The sequence below is a fragment of the Podarcis erhardii genome, assembly GCF_964252035.2.
Source record: "Podarcis erhardii genome assembly, chromosome: 3".
NCBI classification, from domain to species: domain Eukaryota; kingdom Metazoa; phylum Chordata; class Lepidosauria; order Squamata; family Lacertidae; genus Podarcis; species Podarcis erhardii.
In genome coordinates this window covers 70,303,089-70,317,395 of record NC_138507.1, presented here as the reverse complement: position 1 = coordinate 70,317,395, position 14,307 = coordinate 70,303,089, and the positions used below count along the sequence as shown (strand labels likewise).

Sequence of the window (14,307 nt, the reverse complement as noted above, 5' to 3'; positions counted from 1 at the left end):
TTAGTTGTTAAAGTCTTTGTGTCTTGACCTCTTGAACTTTGTGAAGAGTTTTCCTGAGAAGATGGCTGTACTGTACTTAGTTGTGCTCTGGCTTGGCTTCGTGTATAGGGGCGAGCTGTGGTTTTGTGGCTTGTGTCAGCCAGATCTGTGTAGGGATTGCAGGGGGGTGCAACATCCGGAGGTGCCACCATGGATTGGCTACTGGATGGTGTCTGTAATTCATCTGTGGAGAGGGTCTGGGTTTGGGTCTGGTGTGGTTGATTGGTGTTGGCGTTCTGTGTGCCTCTGGATCTGGTGTCAGTTTTTGTGGGGATGTTGCACCCCCCTGCAATCCCTACACAGATCTGGCTGACACAAGCCACAAAACCACAGCTCGCCCCTATACACGAAGCCAAGCCAGAGCACAACTAAGTACAGTACAGCCATCTTCTCAGGAAAACTCTTCACAAAGTTCAAGAGGTCAAGACACAAAGACTTTAACAACTAATCCACACCTAATGACCCACCTAAGTGGTACTCAGGATATCACTCAAGAAATCACTCAAGATATCTCTCAAGTAATTAAGGAACAAAAGAAGAAAAGGCACACTAGCCTGGGAACTTCCTCTCTGCCCAGAACATTGGAGGCTATACACCACACCCCCTCTACAGTATTTATAGGAACTCAAACACTGAGATCCTGCTCTGTTCCAGTAACAAGAAGCCGAAAGCACCAGCCTGAAGATGACGAGTGAGACCTCGTCGAAACGTCGCCTAGACACCCCAACTTTTACACGGGAAGACACCCGAGGACACCAAAACCTGCATTCCTGTACCCGTGAAAATCTACGAAAGCATATATATATATATATATATATATATGGAATACTTTAAAATTGTTATGCCAGTACCAGGCTGGTCCCCTCACAGAATCTGCAGGGCTTTAGATACAGTAGAAGAAACAGTAGTGGTAGCTTCCTACCTAGCTGGCCAAAGCTAGGGCCCCCATGGTTGGAGCCACCCCACCTTCCAATTTGGCAACAGCCCTCTCTGCTAATGGAGGCCAATGTAGAGGTGACTATTCAGCATCCTAACCAGCCATCAACACAGATTGCACTCTAAAGGCAACTGAAGAATTCTGATGAGAATGTCCATTTCTACACTGAAATCTAATATACTTTAGCCAACTTGTAGAATGTTTACATGGCCCACCCACCCCAAAGTCACCACTCCAGAGCGACCCAATGGCTTTTAATGGAACATAGGGCAAAATAGCAAAGAGGAAACTGGCTGGCTGAACTGTGACAACATCATACTTACTTGCTGGCATGGCAACACTGAAGGCTTTAGACTGAGGCCCTTGGCCCCTCCTGTTTGCGGCACGAATTTTGAAAATATAGCGCTCCCCAGGCTGCAGATCTTCCACTAGGGCGGATGTCGTATCTCCCGGGTAGGAAATGGACTTTGCTCCGAAGGGCTTGAGAGCGGGGGCGTATGAGAGAATGTATTCTGAAATGATTTGGCAGACGGTTGGAAGGAGGAAACTGAAAACAATCCTGTTTCCAGCGGACAGACTGTATGGGTAGGATGAATTAGAACGTGCATTACTAAAATTAATACACTGGCAATGCACGTCAAGTCAACAGCTGGGGCATCAAAGACATCATATACATGGTAAGTTGAACAAGCATTCCATCAGCCTTTTTAGTTGCAAATGTCCAAATATATTTAACTAAATACCCAACTCTCTCACTCACTGTTTATCGTTTATATTACCACCCCTACCTTGGACATCATAAGATTTTGCAAATAACACAGTGAATCAGCTGTTTATTAAAATAATAAGAGTTGATAAAAGGCACATAGTCCCTGCCTATATATTAATGCTGAAGGACCTATGGCCCATGGGCTTAGATAGGCTTGCCAGGCCTCTGAGGTTGACCTGCCATGCCATTTTCAGTGAACCATGCCCACCTTTCCCTGGTTCAACATCATATGCCATCAAACATGGGAAGGTTTAAGCCAGATGTGCACTCTTAACTCTTCCAGCTATTGCTTGAAGTGTCAATCATTTGATATCTTAGAGCCTTACACCTCAACCAGCCCTGAATGTAAAGATAACCAAGAACAGCTCCGTGTCATTTTTAGAGTTGCATTTAGATATTACTATTACCTTTTAAAATTATGAGTTGTATGCAACGAAGTCGTCCCATTCACACAAGTACTTCTGCTTGCAAAACAGAACTTCTCTTCCCTCTTCTCTCCCAAATCTGTTGTAGGGGTTCCACCAACCCTCTGGAGCAGATTTGCAGGAGGGAGGGAGGGAGGGAGGGAGGGAGAGGACAGGGAAGAGAAGTTCTGTTTTGCAAGCAGAAGTCAAGGTGCAGACGAGATGACTTCACTGGATACAACCCAGTGCCAATAACAAGGAAGATGTGCTCCATTCTGCACTGCCAAGGTAAGGCAACAAACTACAGGCAACATGAGAGCAGCCCACACCATAGCTGCTGGCTCCTCCTCATGCCAGCATCACCCCTCTCAGAAACTGGAGCACAGCTGACACAAGGCATTGGCACTTCCTCAACAACATGGGAAGCAGCAGGGCTTCAGATCAGGAATCAATGAGAAGAGATACAGCTAACTGGAGAAGAAAGGCAATAGGTAGGTTAGGAAAGTATTTTTCCTCTCTGTTGCCACTTGACTCATCTGGAGCTTGTGCTCACAATGCTTCACTTTGGAGTTTGGCTTCACACCAGAAGGATATGTCATTTTGGTTCTCTCTGTTTCTCATTCTTCCGATCTTAAATTCTCCAGTTTTCTGCCACAGTTTGTGTTTGTTTTTAATCTTTGTGAAATTTCATCAGCATTTTGATGTGAATTTCTTATAATAAACACATTTCTGTATGTAGTTTTGAGTAACGTACACATTTTTGCAAGCAAACCATTTTTCTAATAGAATTTGTTTTCACCTATGTATTAATTTTTATACACCCTCCCCAATATATGCATTTTTGTAAATGCTAGTTTGTTGGAGGACAGAACTGCAAAATTAAGAAAAGTGTGAATTTCAAAAGAATACTGTATTTTGGTTCCCATATTTCAAAAAGTGAATATTTGACAGAATTCCCTTTAGATTCAAATTGAATCAATCAGTATGTAAGAGACATTAATGCCCTCCCCCAACTCTACATTCACCCCAAAGAAAGATCACATGAAGCCCTCCACTCCACAACTGATTTGCTGTGTAAAAATGCCTCCTCTGCAGAATTTAACTCTGAATTCTTGATCCCACAGCATCAGCCCCCTTTCTGCAGTACCAAAAGTGGAGCAATTGCTTTGCATGAGCTGCTGTATTCAGAATTTGCTTCTGTATATATAAAAAGTGGTGCCTATGGTGATAACTCAAAACAACAGATAATTCAAAATAAAGACAAGTGGATAATACTATCTTTGAAAAATATAGACTCTACCAGCCGTTTATAGGACACATAATATCACGGCTTGCCAGCAATAGCTACACGGGGCACGTGTTCTTCCAAAATAGGCAATATTTGGATAGATGAACAAAATTCATCTAGTGTTAACAGAAGGAGCCAGAGTATCTATGCAAATTAAAAATAGACCTCTCTTGTGGCTGCTTTCACCACCCGTATAATCCAGTCCCTTCCAGTTTAGCATTCTTGACCCACACCTTGGTTCCATGCTGGTCTGTCTGCACAACCTTCCCCTCTATGTGGGATTATGGTGTAGAATTTGGAACTTGCCCATAGATCATGCTGATGGCTAGAAATGTCTTGAACAAAAGTAGCAAAGAGAATCAAGCAGTCAAAGAAAATCTGAGGGATTGTGGCTCAACGAAAGTTACAGGAATTCTTTCTTATTGGTCCCTCACAAAACTAAAATCCATGGGCGAGAAGGAAAATCTACCAGGCCATTTTAGATCTGTGGTGTAGCTGAGCACTCAGGAGTCAAGGTCAAACTGTTCCACAACTGAAAGTCCTCTGTTTGCAGCACTGCAAACAACCGAAGACATTTCAGCCTGCCAGCAGACCACCAGGCAATACGAGCATATTACCTAGAACAGGGCTAGAGAAGCAGCAGCCCTCTAGATGTTGTTGGACTATATAACCCAATCAACATTGACCCTTGGCAATTCTGGCTGTGGTTGATAGGAGTCAGAGTTCAAGAAGATATGGAGAGCCACAGAACCCCCAGCCCTGGACCTAGAGCAGAGCAGCAGGATTTTCAAGCCACAAACAGAAGCTGAGTACATTATAGCCACTGGATTTTCAGGATTGAATATGTGGTTTCCTTCATCTTTGCTCAGCGGTTCTACCTGAGCTGGAACTTAGAACCTCTCATGCTAGTTTGTTAATTTGTTAATGTATTAATTGCCTTTCATATTAATTTCAAGGTGATTTACAGTTCTTCTGCTATACGTACAGTAAATTTTATGTGGTTGCCACCTACCTTTCACTTTTCCTTCACTCTCTGGAAGAGCATCCCAGGTAGCAGCAACAGTTGCTGTTTTGCCTTTGATTGGCCAAACATTCAGGTTTTCTGGAGCACCAGTGGGAGCTGGGACATATACAACAGACCAAAAAGGAAAAGGGGAAAAGGAATAGTGAAAATAAGCAATGGATAAGCAAATAAGCAAATCCAGATTCTGCAAAACACTTTGGAAATGGACTAAAGCAGCCTTCCCCAACCTGGTTCCCTCCAGGTGTTGTTGGACTCCATGATCCCTGAGCCAGGATGTTCCATGGTAGGGATGATGGGAGCTGGAGTCCAACAACAACTGGAGGAAACAAAGATGGGAAAGACTGGACTAAAAGAACCCAAACAAAACCAGCCTCTTTTTCTTACTTGTGTGTATGGCACTGACACCACCATACACAAATGTTCATGTGAGTTTAGGGCCCAAATGAGACATCACAGTAAAATGTACACCCAAAATAGTAGAAGTACATTTACCTACTCCTCATTCTCTATTATGCCTGTCAAAACTTTCCCATGCTATGAAGTTTCCACATTTTCTGACCACTTCCAAGAGCCAATGATGTAGAGTGCGTTGGGGACAGAAACAAAGAATGGTGTGACATCACAGCACGAGTTATGTGATATTAGATATTACAGTAGAAGAGAGGGGAGCAAAATGATTGTGGCAGGATTCACCTGACAAGTCCCATCAGTGGAAGCCCTGTGCAATGACTTCCAGGTGTACAATGGTGCTTTTCCCTTTCCCTTCCCCTGCGCTCCCTCATGCCCATCCCCAAATTGGCTCAGGGGGAGTCAGGAGAACTCTCAGAACCGTGGACAATGGGAGAAGAGGGGGGAAAGTTCTATCAGTCAAGCTGAAAGACTTGTGCTGATGGAACACATTGAATTCCTCCCATGAAATCCGTCTGGGCAGCATGTGCCCATATGGTGGAACGTCATATATTTTTTCTTAAATATACATACCAGCTTCTGGGGTTCTCTGATAAACTGAGGCACTCCACTTGCCTTCCCTTTCTCCCTGTGAGATTCGAACTGCAAATTCATACATGGTGTCTGGAATCAGTTTATCTACCAACACCCTTCTGTTGGGTATTTGTTTGTAATCCCACCTCGCTGATTCCCCTTTCTCTCGATAACGGACAGTGTACTGCCTTAGAATAAAACATGGAAGAATGCATTGTTAACCACAGTCACAAGATATAAAGCACAACTATAACTGTTCAGCTCATCACAAGTCCATTGGACTATACTCACCAGAAGTACAAGTTAAATGTTTGGGGGGGACATAGCAATTCTGAGTCACAATGATGCCATGATCACATTTCCTCAAACACAGGAGTGTCATTAAAATTAATCATGTGTCACATGATCTTCTACACTAAATCATAGTGTCTGGAATTTCCCAGACATACCCCAGAATACCGCAGTCAGAAGCAGTGTCCGGGCAGAAAACAGCAAAATGTCTGGGAAAATCTGGACGTATGGCAACACCCATGCCGGCAGTGTTGTTTTTGTTGATCTTATTGAAAAATACCTCAAAAATGTCATTTTTGTGATTTTGCCAAAAAAGCTCAGCAACTTTGACAAAAAAAAAAAGCTCAAAATTTTGCCCAAAAAAGCTCAACAACTTTTGTGTCCAGATTTTCACTTTTTAAAATATGGCAACCCTAATGGTTCTCGTGCTTCTGTAAGAGCTTGCACAAGCAGCTCCAATTAAGTTTCACTGTCTTTGCGCAATGCTCCAGCATGAGGTGTTTGCAAAAACACTTCCAATGGAAATGCAGGAGTGGTTCACCCAGTACGGCAAAGCCAGAAGAATAGCCTCCCAGCAGCAGCATCACTGCCGCTTACTGGGAGGGGTGTGGTGGTAGCAAGATCAGATGTGGAGTAAATCATGACAAGAACAGACTCAACGAACCAGGGGCAAACTTTGGTAATAGGGCATCCTGAGCAAGAACAAAAGTTGCCTCCCTATCACCCTCCCCCCCTAAATCACAACACTATTGCCCTTCTGACTGGGACCTAACTTTACATAGCTACTCATATAAATATAGGTGGTGGTGGTACCAGTGGTGGTAGCAAGATCATAGCTGTTGCGGGTGCACCAGTGGGAGTGATAGACTGACTCCACAGGTGCTTGCCTAGTCCTGGCATTGCTGCTGCCTTGTCCCTAGAGCTGTGGCTCTGCCCTACCAAGCAAGCCACTCCTCAGTAAATGGGCACTGAAGAAAAGGGCCCTCAGTGTGGCAAATATACCTAAGGAACCCCCAATATGGAGCCAGCACTGGGTAAGGCATATTCTGTAAGGCCTTTATATAAATCTCTCTCTTCCCTGTCCTCATCTATTTCATGTGCTGAATTAAAAACAATCCTAATAGAAGAAAAACACCACTTCTGGAAAATGAAGGCGTGACAATCTACAACAATACCATTTTCACACCTTATCTGCAATGAAAAAGGGACACCAGTCTGCTAGGCAGTACACTGCTGATTGTTGAGGTCAGATACCCACCAAGATGCACCAGACATGCTGTGGATTGGCACTAGTACAGGTCAGCCTTATTACTCATGTGCAAAGGAAGGTATGAAACCACTCGCTTTATTTTATCCTAAAGTCATTCGCTGACCATGCCATCTTTCAGTAGCTTCACACAGATTGGACTTGGAACACCTCTGGCATATCTAGATGCAAACAAAAGAATGTCTAGTACCTAGAGGAGACAGGCTTCTTCTGTTTCTCATAGATGGGATCTGTCCAGGTAACAAGCACGGACTGAGAAGACATTACACGAACAGCGATGTCTTTTGTCTCCTCCAGCTCATCCTCTTCTGAAATGCAACCACAACAGTGAGTCAGTAATGAGAATTCTGGACATTGTCATTATTAGCATTGGCCTCTTATTGCACCAGAACTACATGATGCTTCTATATTGGGCCAGGCTTAATGGTCCTGCTTACATAATTATCCTGATTAGCCTCTTAGCCCACTCAACCTCAGATGGGAGGCCTCAGTCAGGACCTTCTTCCTTTACTATTATGGCTACTTACAGGCCGGCTACTCATGTTAATAAACCACGATCAATAGCTCAAATGGCTGGAGTTAAATACCAGTAATTTATAGCAGGCATAGTCTCAAAAATATAGAATACTGTGATTAATTTGTTTTTGTTTTCAAACCCTAAATTAGAAATGACCGCTCCCCACTGCTGTAGGAAAACAGTTGAGACGGGCACAGGTAAAGGCCCTTCGCTTAGCCTCCGAAGGAATTGTGAAGCAGTATAGAGGGATCCCTTCAGGGGGTGGAATAGCTAGGGCTAAGCCTGAACACGGCCCTCTTGCATGGGAAGCTGTGTTAGAGAAGTCAAGTTGCTGTAGCTTCTTTTTGATTGAAGGTAGGGCCGCCGGGCTAATACACTCTAAGTTAAAAACAGTTTTGCAGTTCAAATTGAGAAGAGAGCGGAATTTGAGATTAATTGTAGTTTTCCAAGGAGAATTATGAATATCTCTTAGGATCAGATTGGAGAAACCACCTCTAATTCAAGCATCCAAAGCTAGTAGGTGGGAGCTATAGGAAATGGCTCGACTCCATGCTCGTTTTACAATTGAGGGCTGGGCGAACTCAAGTCGTAGGGCTGCACCTGAGACACATCTCGGGACGCCGGAAAGAGATCTCAGAAACATGTGAAGTGGGCGATCCAAGTTGCCTGATATTGCTGTAGTCCATACTTCGCAGCCATATAATAATTTAGGGACAACTTTGGCATTAAATATTTGAATTGCTGCTGGAAGGTGTTTGCCGCCCTTCTGGTGATAAAATCGGACAATGGCATTAGAGGTCGTGGTTGCAGCAAGAGAGGCAGATTGTAGATGGGTGGTCCAGGAGAGATTATAAGTAAATATTAAGCCTAGATATTTAAAGGCTTTTACCTTTTCTAAGTAGCCACCTGTGATCTTAATCGGCTCCAGGTTGAGTTTGCGGGAACGAGTGAAGTGGAGGACTTTCGATTTTTTATAATTAATATTAAGAGCTTCCGCCTTACAGTAGGCGATAAATGCATTAACTGCATTTGCTAGGTCCGCAGCTGTTCTGGATAAGATGACGGCATCATCTGCATAGAAAAGGGAAGCAACGGGGTGGCCTGCTAAGTGAGGAGGATACTTAGTTGCTAGCTTCAAAGGGGAAAGAGCATCATGAAGATAAAGATTAAACAGTAAAGGGGCCAAGAGACAACCTTGTCGGACGCCCCTGGCCGTTGGGAATGGAGTGGTAAGGGAGCCGTTGGGACCAATTCGGACGCGAGCTGTGGTGTTTGAATAAAGGGAAATAATTAGGGAGAGGAGGTGCGGATCAATTCCCAGATGGGCAAGTTTGGACCATAATCTCTGCCTAGGAATGGAATCAAAGGCGGCCTCCAGGTCCATGAAAGCAGCAAACAGGTGGCCTTGCCTTGGTGCAGTGTATTTACTGGCAAGGTGATAGAGAGTTAGACAGTGGTCCATGGTTGATGCTGACTTCCGGAAGCCAATCTGTTCTGGCGGTAGAATGTTTCTCTCATGGACCCATGAAAGAAGTTCTTCCAGTAAAACAGCAGCAAATATTTTCCCCGGAATAGATAGTAAACTGATGGGGCGATAGTTCCTAGGGATGTTTGGCTGGCCGCCTTTGAAAATCGGAACTATTGTAGCTTCTCTCCAGGAGTCGGGGATGTCTAGGGCGGAGGAAATAGCGGTGAATACAGGAGTCAACTGTTCACTCCACCAAAGAGGATCAGTCAGGAAGAGGTCCAACGGGACCATGTCTGGGCCGGGGGCCTTGTTCCTTCGCATGAACATTATGATGTTGAAGATGCGGGTTGAGGTAAAATTTACTGAGGAGGTGGTACTATGAGAACAGGAACAGAGGTCCAACGGGGACTGAAGGTGATCTGTGAGATGATTTGGAGAAGCGAAACTGGCTGAATAATAGGCGATCCATTCGTCAGCGGAAATCAGGGTAGCTGAATTAAATGGTGCCGAAGGCCTAACTAAGCGCCAGAAGGAGCGGGAGTCATGCCTCTCTACAGCCGAACGAAGAGTGGACCAAGCCTCAAGGATGTGTTGCTGTTTCTTGCAATGAATCATGTTTCTGTATGTCCTTTTAATATCTAGAAGCTCTGCACGGGTTTGGGGGTCATTGGAAAATTTGATGATTCTGACCATTTTCCTAATTCGCTTTCTTAGGGCTTTACATTCCTTGTCAAACCAAGGTGATTCATGGAAGAAGCGTTGGTGGGTAGGCGAGGTGGTGGTTACGTAAGTTGTTGAAAAAGCATCAATTAATTTCCGATACTGGTCAGCGGGCAGAATTGAGTCAGAAAGAACTGCAGGCACATCAAATGATTTTTGTATATCCAGGGCAAGAGAGGAGCTGAGGCTTGTCCATTTCTTTGTTTTGTATACAGGGTAGCTTTGTGCCGTGGAACTATAGTTTGAGGGGACTGAGAATGGCTCTATTAGGTTTAACAATAGAGTCAATGGAAGGTGGTCACCACCAAAATATTCAGCCACTTCCATTTTTGTAGAGATTGAGAATAGCTCCGGCGTCAATAAAATGTAGTCGACGACACTGGTTCCCCGGGAAGAGATGCACGTTAACTGCTGCGAGGACAAGGGAGTAACGTTGCCATTTGCGATGCAAAGATCGTTTTCGATGGCCAATTGGGCCATCAGCCTCCCCGACGCATTTGTTATGGGATCAAGAGAGCATCTGTTTCCCCAAGGGGGCTGCAGGGGATTGTCCAGAAGTGCTGCGGGAGATAATATAGCATCGTCGTTGGGACCTATTCTTGCGTTAAAGTCGCCTAAGAGGATTTGAGGAAGTCCTGGGTTAGTTGTTTGAAGATCATGGAGCCAAGACGAAAGTTCAGACCACCTTTCATTACGGTTAGGACCGCCATGCACACACAATAGAGGGTGGAACTTACCTGGGAGTCCTCAGTCAGCTCCAGAGCAATGTCTATGCCATGCAATGTCAGTATCATTCTTAAAATGCAGTAAAGCAGGGATGGAGAAGCCTGTGGCCCTCCAGATATTATTGGACTCCTGAGTGAACCCAACTAGCCTGCACATATCGGGGAACAGGCTGCAAGACTGGTAGAGGGCACAGTATCCAATTAAGTGTGAATCCTAGCAGGTTTCTTCTTTAAAAATATTGAATGATAGTTCCACACCAGCCTTCTTTAGTTTCCATAGCCACCCACGGATGTGGCACAATTCCCTGTGACCAGGGCCATGGACTGAAGCCAGTATGAACTACTCAACACACACCAACACTATACAAGTCAACCAGCTAAAACCAAAGTCTCTGCTTCCTCTCTTGCACCACCTGTTCCCAATTCATCACTAAGTAACTAGGATTTCATCTCTTTTCCCCGGGGACAAATTAGATCAGATAGATTAAGACTGTACCACACGAAGATAAGATTATTCCATTACATCTGCATTGGCTATGCTGCAGCCAATATGAGTTTTGCCTTTTAAGATTAAGCTGATTGTCATTTCCTTCCCTCAAGGAAACCTCCTTCACCTTGCTCCACATATTCCTACATGCATTGGCAGCACAGCCATTTTGAGGTTAGAACTTGGACAAGAGCCTCTAACCTTAATTTCCCACTAGTGGCTCTTCCCACCTCAGCTCAGGGTGACTTCATTTGCCGTTGTTCCATCTTGAGCTAACAAGTTACAGCTGGATTTCCTGCGCTGTTTACACGGAAATTAAACCAGCTTCTCTTCTGAGTCTCAGTTTGAGTACGAAGTAGCAGTCATGCAGCGTGTTGTGAATCTTAATGCCACACCTCACATGCAATTCTCTCAAAGAGGAATCACCTTTGGGGTTTCCACACCTGTACACTTTCCTGTAGGAAATTCCTCAGCTGTTCTACCTGAAATTCCTCTACATTTTACCTCATATGGAAACACTAACCAAGGGGCTATGCAAACCTATCAGACAAATTTTGATAACTTCTGTTGGTTGGGATAGCTCAGCTGGAAGAACATGAGATACTTAATCTCAGAGTCATGGGTTCGAACCCCACATTGGGCAAAAGATTCCTGCATTGCAGGGGGTTGGACTAGATGATCCTCACAGGCCCTTCCAACTCTACAATTCTATGATTCTGTCTTCTCTTTGTCTGGTGATTCAGTGAGCAGTTTGTTGGTGTTTTTCTTAAAATGTGGCACACAAAACTTCTAAAGAAGTGGAGTATGTAACATCAGAACCAAATGAGGATTAAACAAAGTACAAGTTTGCCCTTAATTTGGAGCTCTTTTGCTTAAAATTGACCCCTAATATTTGAAATTGGACCCCTCTGACTAATTAACTGAAGCTTGGGTCAATTAAACCATTGAAACCTACCGGTTCTAATAGTGTTGCCAAGTTTTATCTCCACTAAACTGTTGGAAGTGGAATAACACTTGGCTTGCTAACGCTCAATTTAGCTGAAACATTACAAAAATTATAAGCTACCTCTTCTATGAAGTTACTGCAACTTAGTTTGAGTAATTCAACATAATAGTAGTCATACTCAGAGTGGACCCAGTGAAAGTAATGTGCATGATGAATTTGGGCTCATTAATTTCAATGGGTCAACTTTGAGGAGAACTTAGTTGGATACAAGCCATTGCCTTTTTCGTCCTGGTCAAGATTTTCCTTTTGCTTAATTAAACACCTATAACTGCTTACATAGCAGACCATAACACATGCAGTCACATTCTAGATATAAGGGTATTAGACACTTTCAGGAATCTGCTCTAATGAGTGAATTAACCCACTGAACCAAATTACTAGGGAGAAGGAATCAGCACAAATGTTTCCACTTGCCCAGCAGAACACACCCACACCCCACTGTGCACTGTTCTGGGCATTCTCCTGACCCTCTAGAGTGGCACGGGGGCGGGGAGCCCTATTGCACTATTGGGTGCCCTTGCATTGGTTTCCGCTAGGGTGCCCAGTTAATTGGATCCAACCCAATGCTTCATCATCCCAAACAATAGTGCCAAACCTTATTTGGTGTGAAATAAACTTTGGCCTTGACTTACCTAATCTTTTAACCTCATGACTTCTTTCTTCTTTTGGCAGTGGCTTATAACTCATCTTTCTGCTGCTCTCTCCATATCCCAAGAGGTAACCTGGATATCTACGTAGGCTCCTTGAACCTGAAGAATGGGGTGGCCTCCACCGAACAAACGCCCTGTCAGCTGATGATGGTCGGCCGCGCACTCTTAAAGGTCTGCTTGGCACTTCCTTCTCTTCAAAAAAACGTAAAAACACACAAACACACAAATCAAGAGTTACTCTTAAGTGCTCTTCATGTGTTAACTATTTAACATAGGAGGCACCTTTTTTTTTTTTTAAACCTTCATTGAACATACAAGTTTGATAAATGGTGAATCTGAGATAAGGCTAGAGAAATGAAGCAGTGGTGCAAGGGGGATAAATAGTCAACTCATCACTTTAAGGGTCCGATGGGGCTTCCCAATTCTACACCACTCCCAAGGAGGCTGCAGGCTTAGGGTTCATCAGGTTGACAACCACTGAAGGGATTAGGAGGTGCCAGCAGCCACTGGCAGAGGAAGAGGGGTGCGGGGGGAGCGCACCACCCCCAGCAGTGCGATCCTAGTGGAGTGCCATCGCGGTTGCACCCCTGTACATGCTGGGTGCCACACCCCTGTGGGTGGCATGCCCTGTCCTGGGACGTACGCTAGCCCCGCCCCCACCTGCTTTCCGCCCCCCGGTGCTGGAGCATGAAGCTCCACCACTGCCAGCAGCTCATCCCTCCACTCCCTGAGAATCTGAGGATACAGCAAGGGCAGCTACCATACACCCACCCCTTATTGAAAGTTTGGATGCTTAGCTTTGATAAGGCCCGGCTGTCTATAAAGAACTGTAAGATTTTGAGTGGTTGGGAAGGAAAGGACTGAATGCTCACTTTTCTACCTTTTCCCTTTCCTTTCCCAACTGGAAGTCAACCATGGGTATTTTACATGATTTAAAAAAAAAATCATAGAACTACATTTTCTGGAGGGTACCCATGAGGGTACTCTAGAGCAGTGTTTCCCAACCTTGGGCCTCCAGCTGTTTTTGAACTACAATTCCCATCATCCCTGACCACTGGTCTTGCTAGCTAGGGATGATGGGAGTTGTAGTCCAAAAACAGCTGGAGGCCCAAGGTTGGGAAACACTGCTCTAGAGGAAGGAAGTATAGAGAAAAAATCAGGGAGGAATGGCTACAAAATTCAAAAGGACTGTGACAATTCTATATAAAGCTTAAGGTAAGTAAACTGACTATTCAGAACAACAGCTGAGAAACACCAATTATTGCTGCTGCAAATGGTCACAGTGCTTGTTTTAAGCTGTGCATAGAATGGTCCCAGACAATTATTATTTTTACATTTCATAGTCATTTGGCCCCATTTTTTTCTCTACCCATGTATATCGCATGCCGGCTGAAGATGTGGATTCTAGTTTGCAAAATCTTACTCCACAATCAATCTGCTAGTCGCTACAGACTTTTTGTTGTCAGAGATATATACAATATGTAGCTCTGCCCTATCATAAGATATGGAACAAGATAAACAATCACATTCCTTTAGACCAAATATGAAGAATCTTTGGCCTGAATGAGGAGGGGAAGGCTTATCCCTTCCTTCTCTAGTCATAACATCTCCCCCCCCCCAAAAAAAAAACACAACAACAACCCACCATCGTGGCTATTGTTGTTGACATCTGTCTGCCTTGAAAGCATTAGTAAAAAAAAAAAAAAGGCAGTACCCTTTGGTGCCAATGAGAAC

At 44.3% G+C, this 14,307-nt stretch overlaps 1 protein-coding gene across 1 annotated transcript in view; it reads right to left on the bottom strand.

The window, feature by feature from the left end:
* Nucleotides 1-14,307, bottom strand: part of FNDC1 (fibronectin type III domain containing 1) — a 94,410-nt gene that overhangs the window by 43,384 nt on the left and 36,719 nt on the right. The window contains exons 2-6 of the mRNA XM_081856518.1: nucleotides 12,556-12,765; nucleotides 7,191-7,308; nucleotides 5,443-5,630; nucleotides 4,450-4,557; nucleotides 1,300-1,488 (exon numbers count right to left, since the gene is read on the bottom strand). Of these exons, the coding sequence (XP_081712644.1) occupies nucleotides 1,300-1,488; nucleotides 4,450-4,557; nucleotides 5,443-5,630; nucleotides 7,191-7,308; nucleotides 12,556-12,765 (813 nt within the window). The remainder of the gene's footprint in view (nucleotides 1-1,299; nucleotides 1,489-4,449; nucleotides 4,558-5,442; nucleotides 5,631-7,190; nucleotides 7,309-12,555; nucleotides 12,766-14,307) is intronic.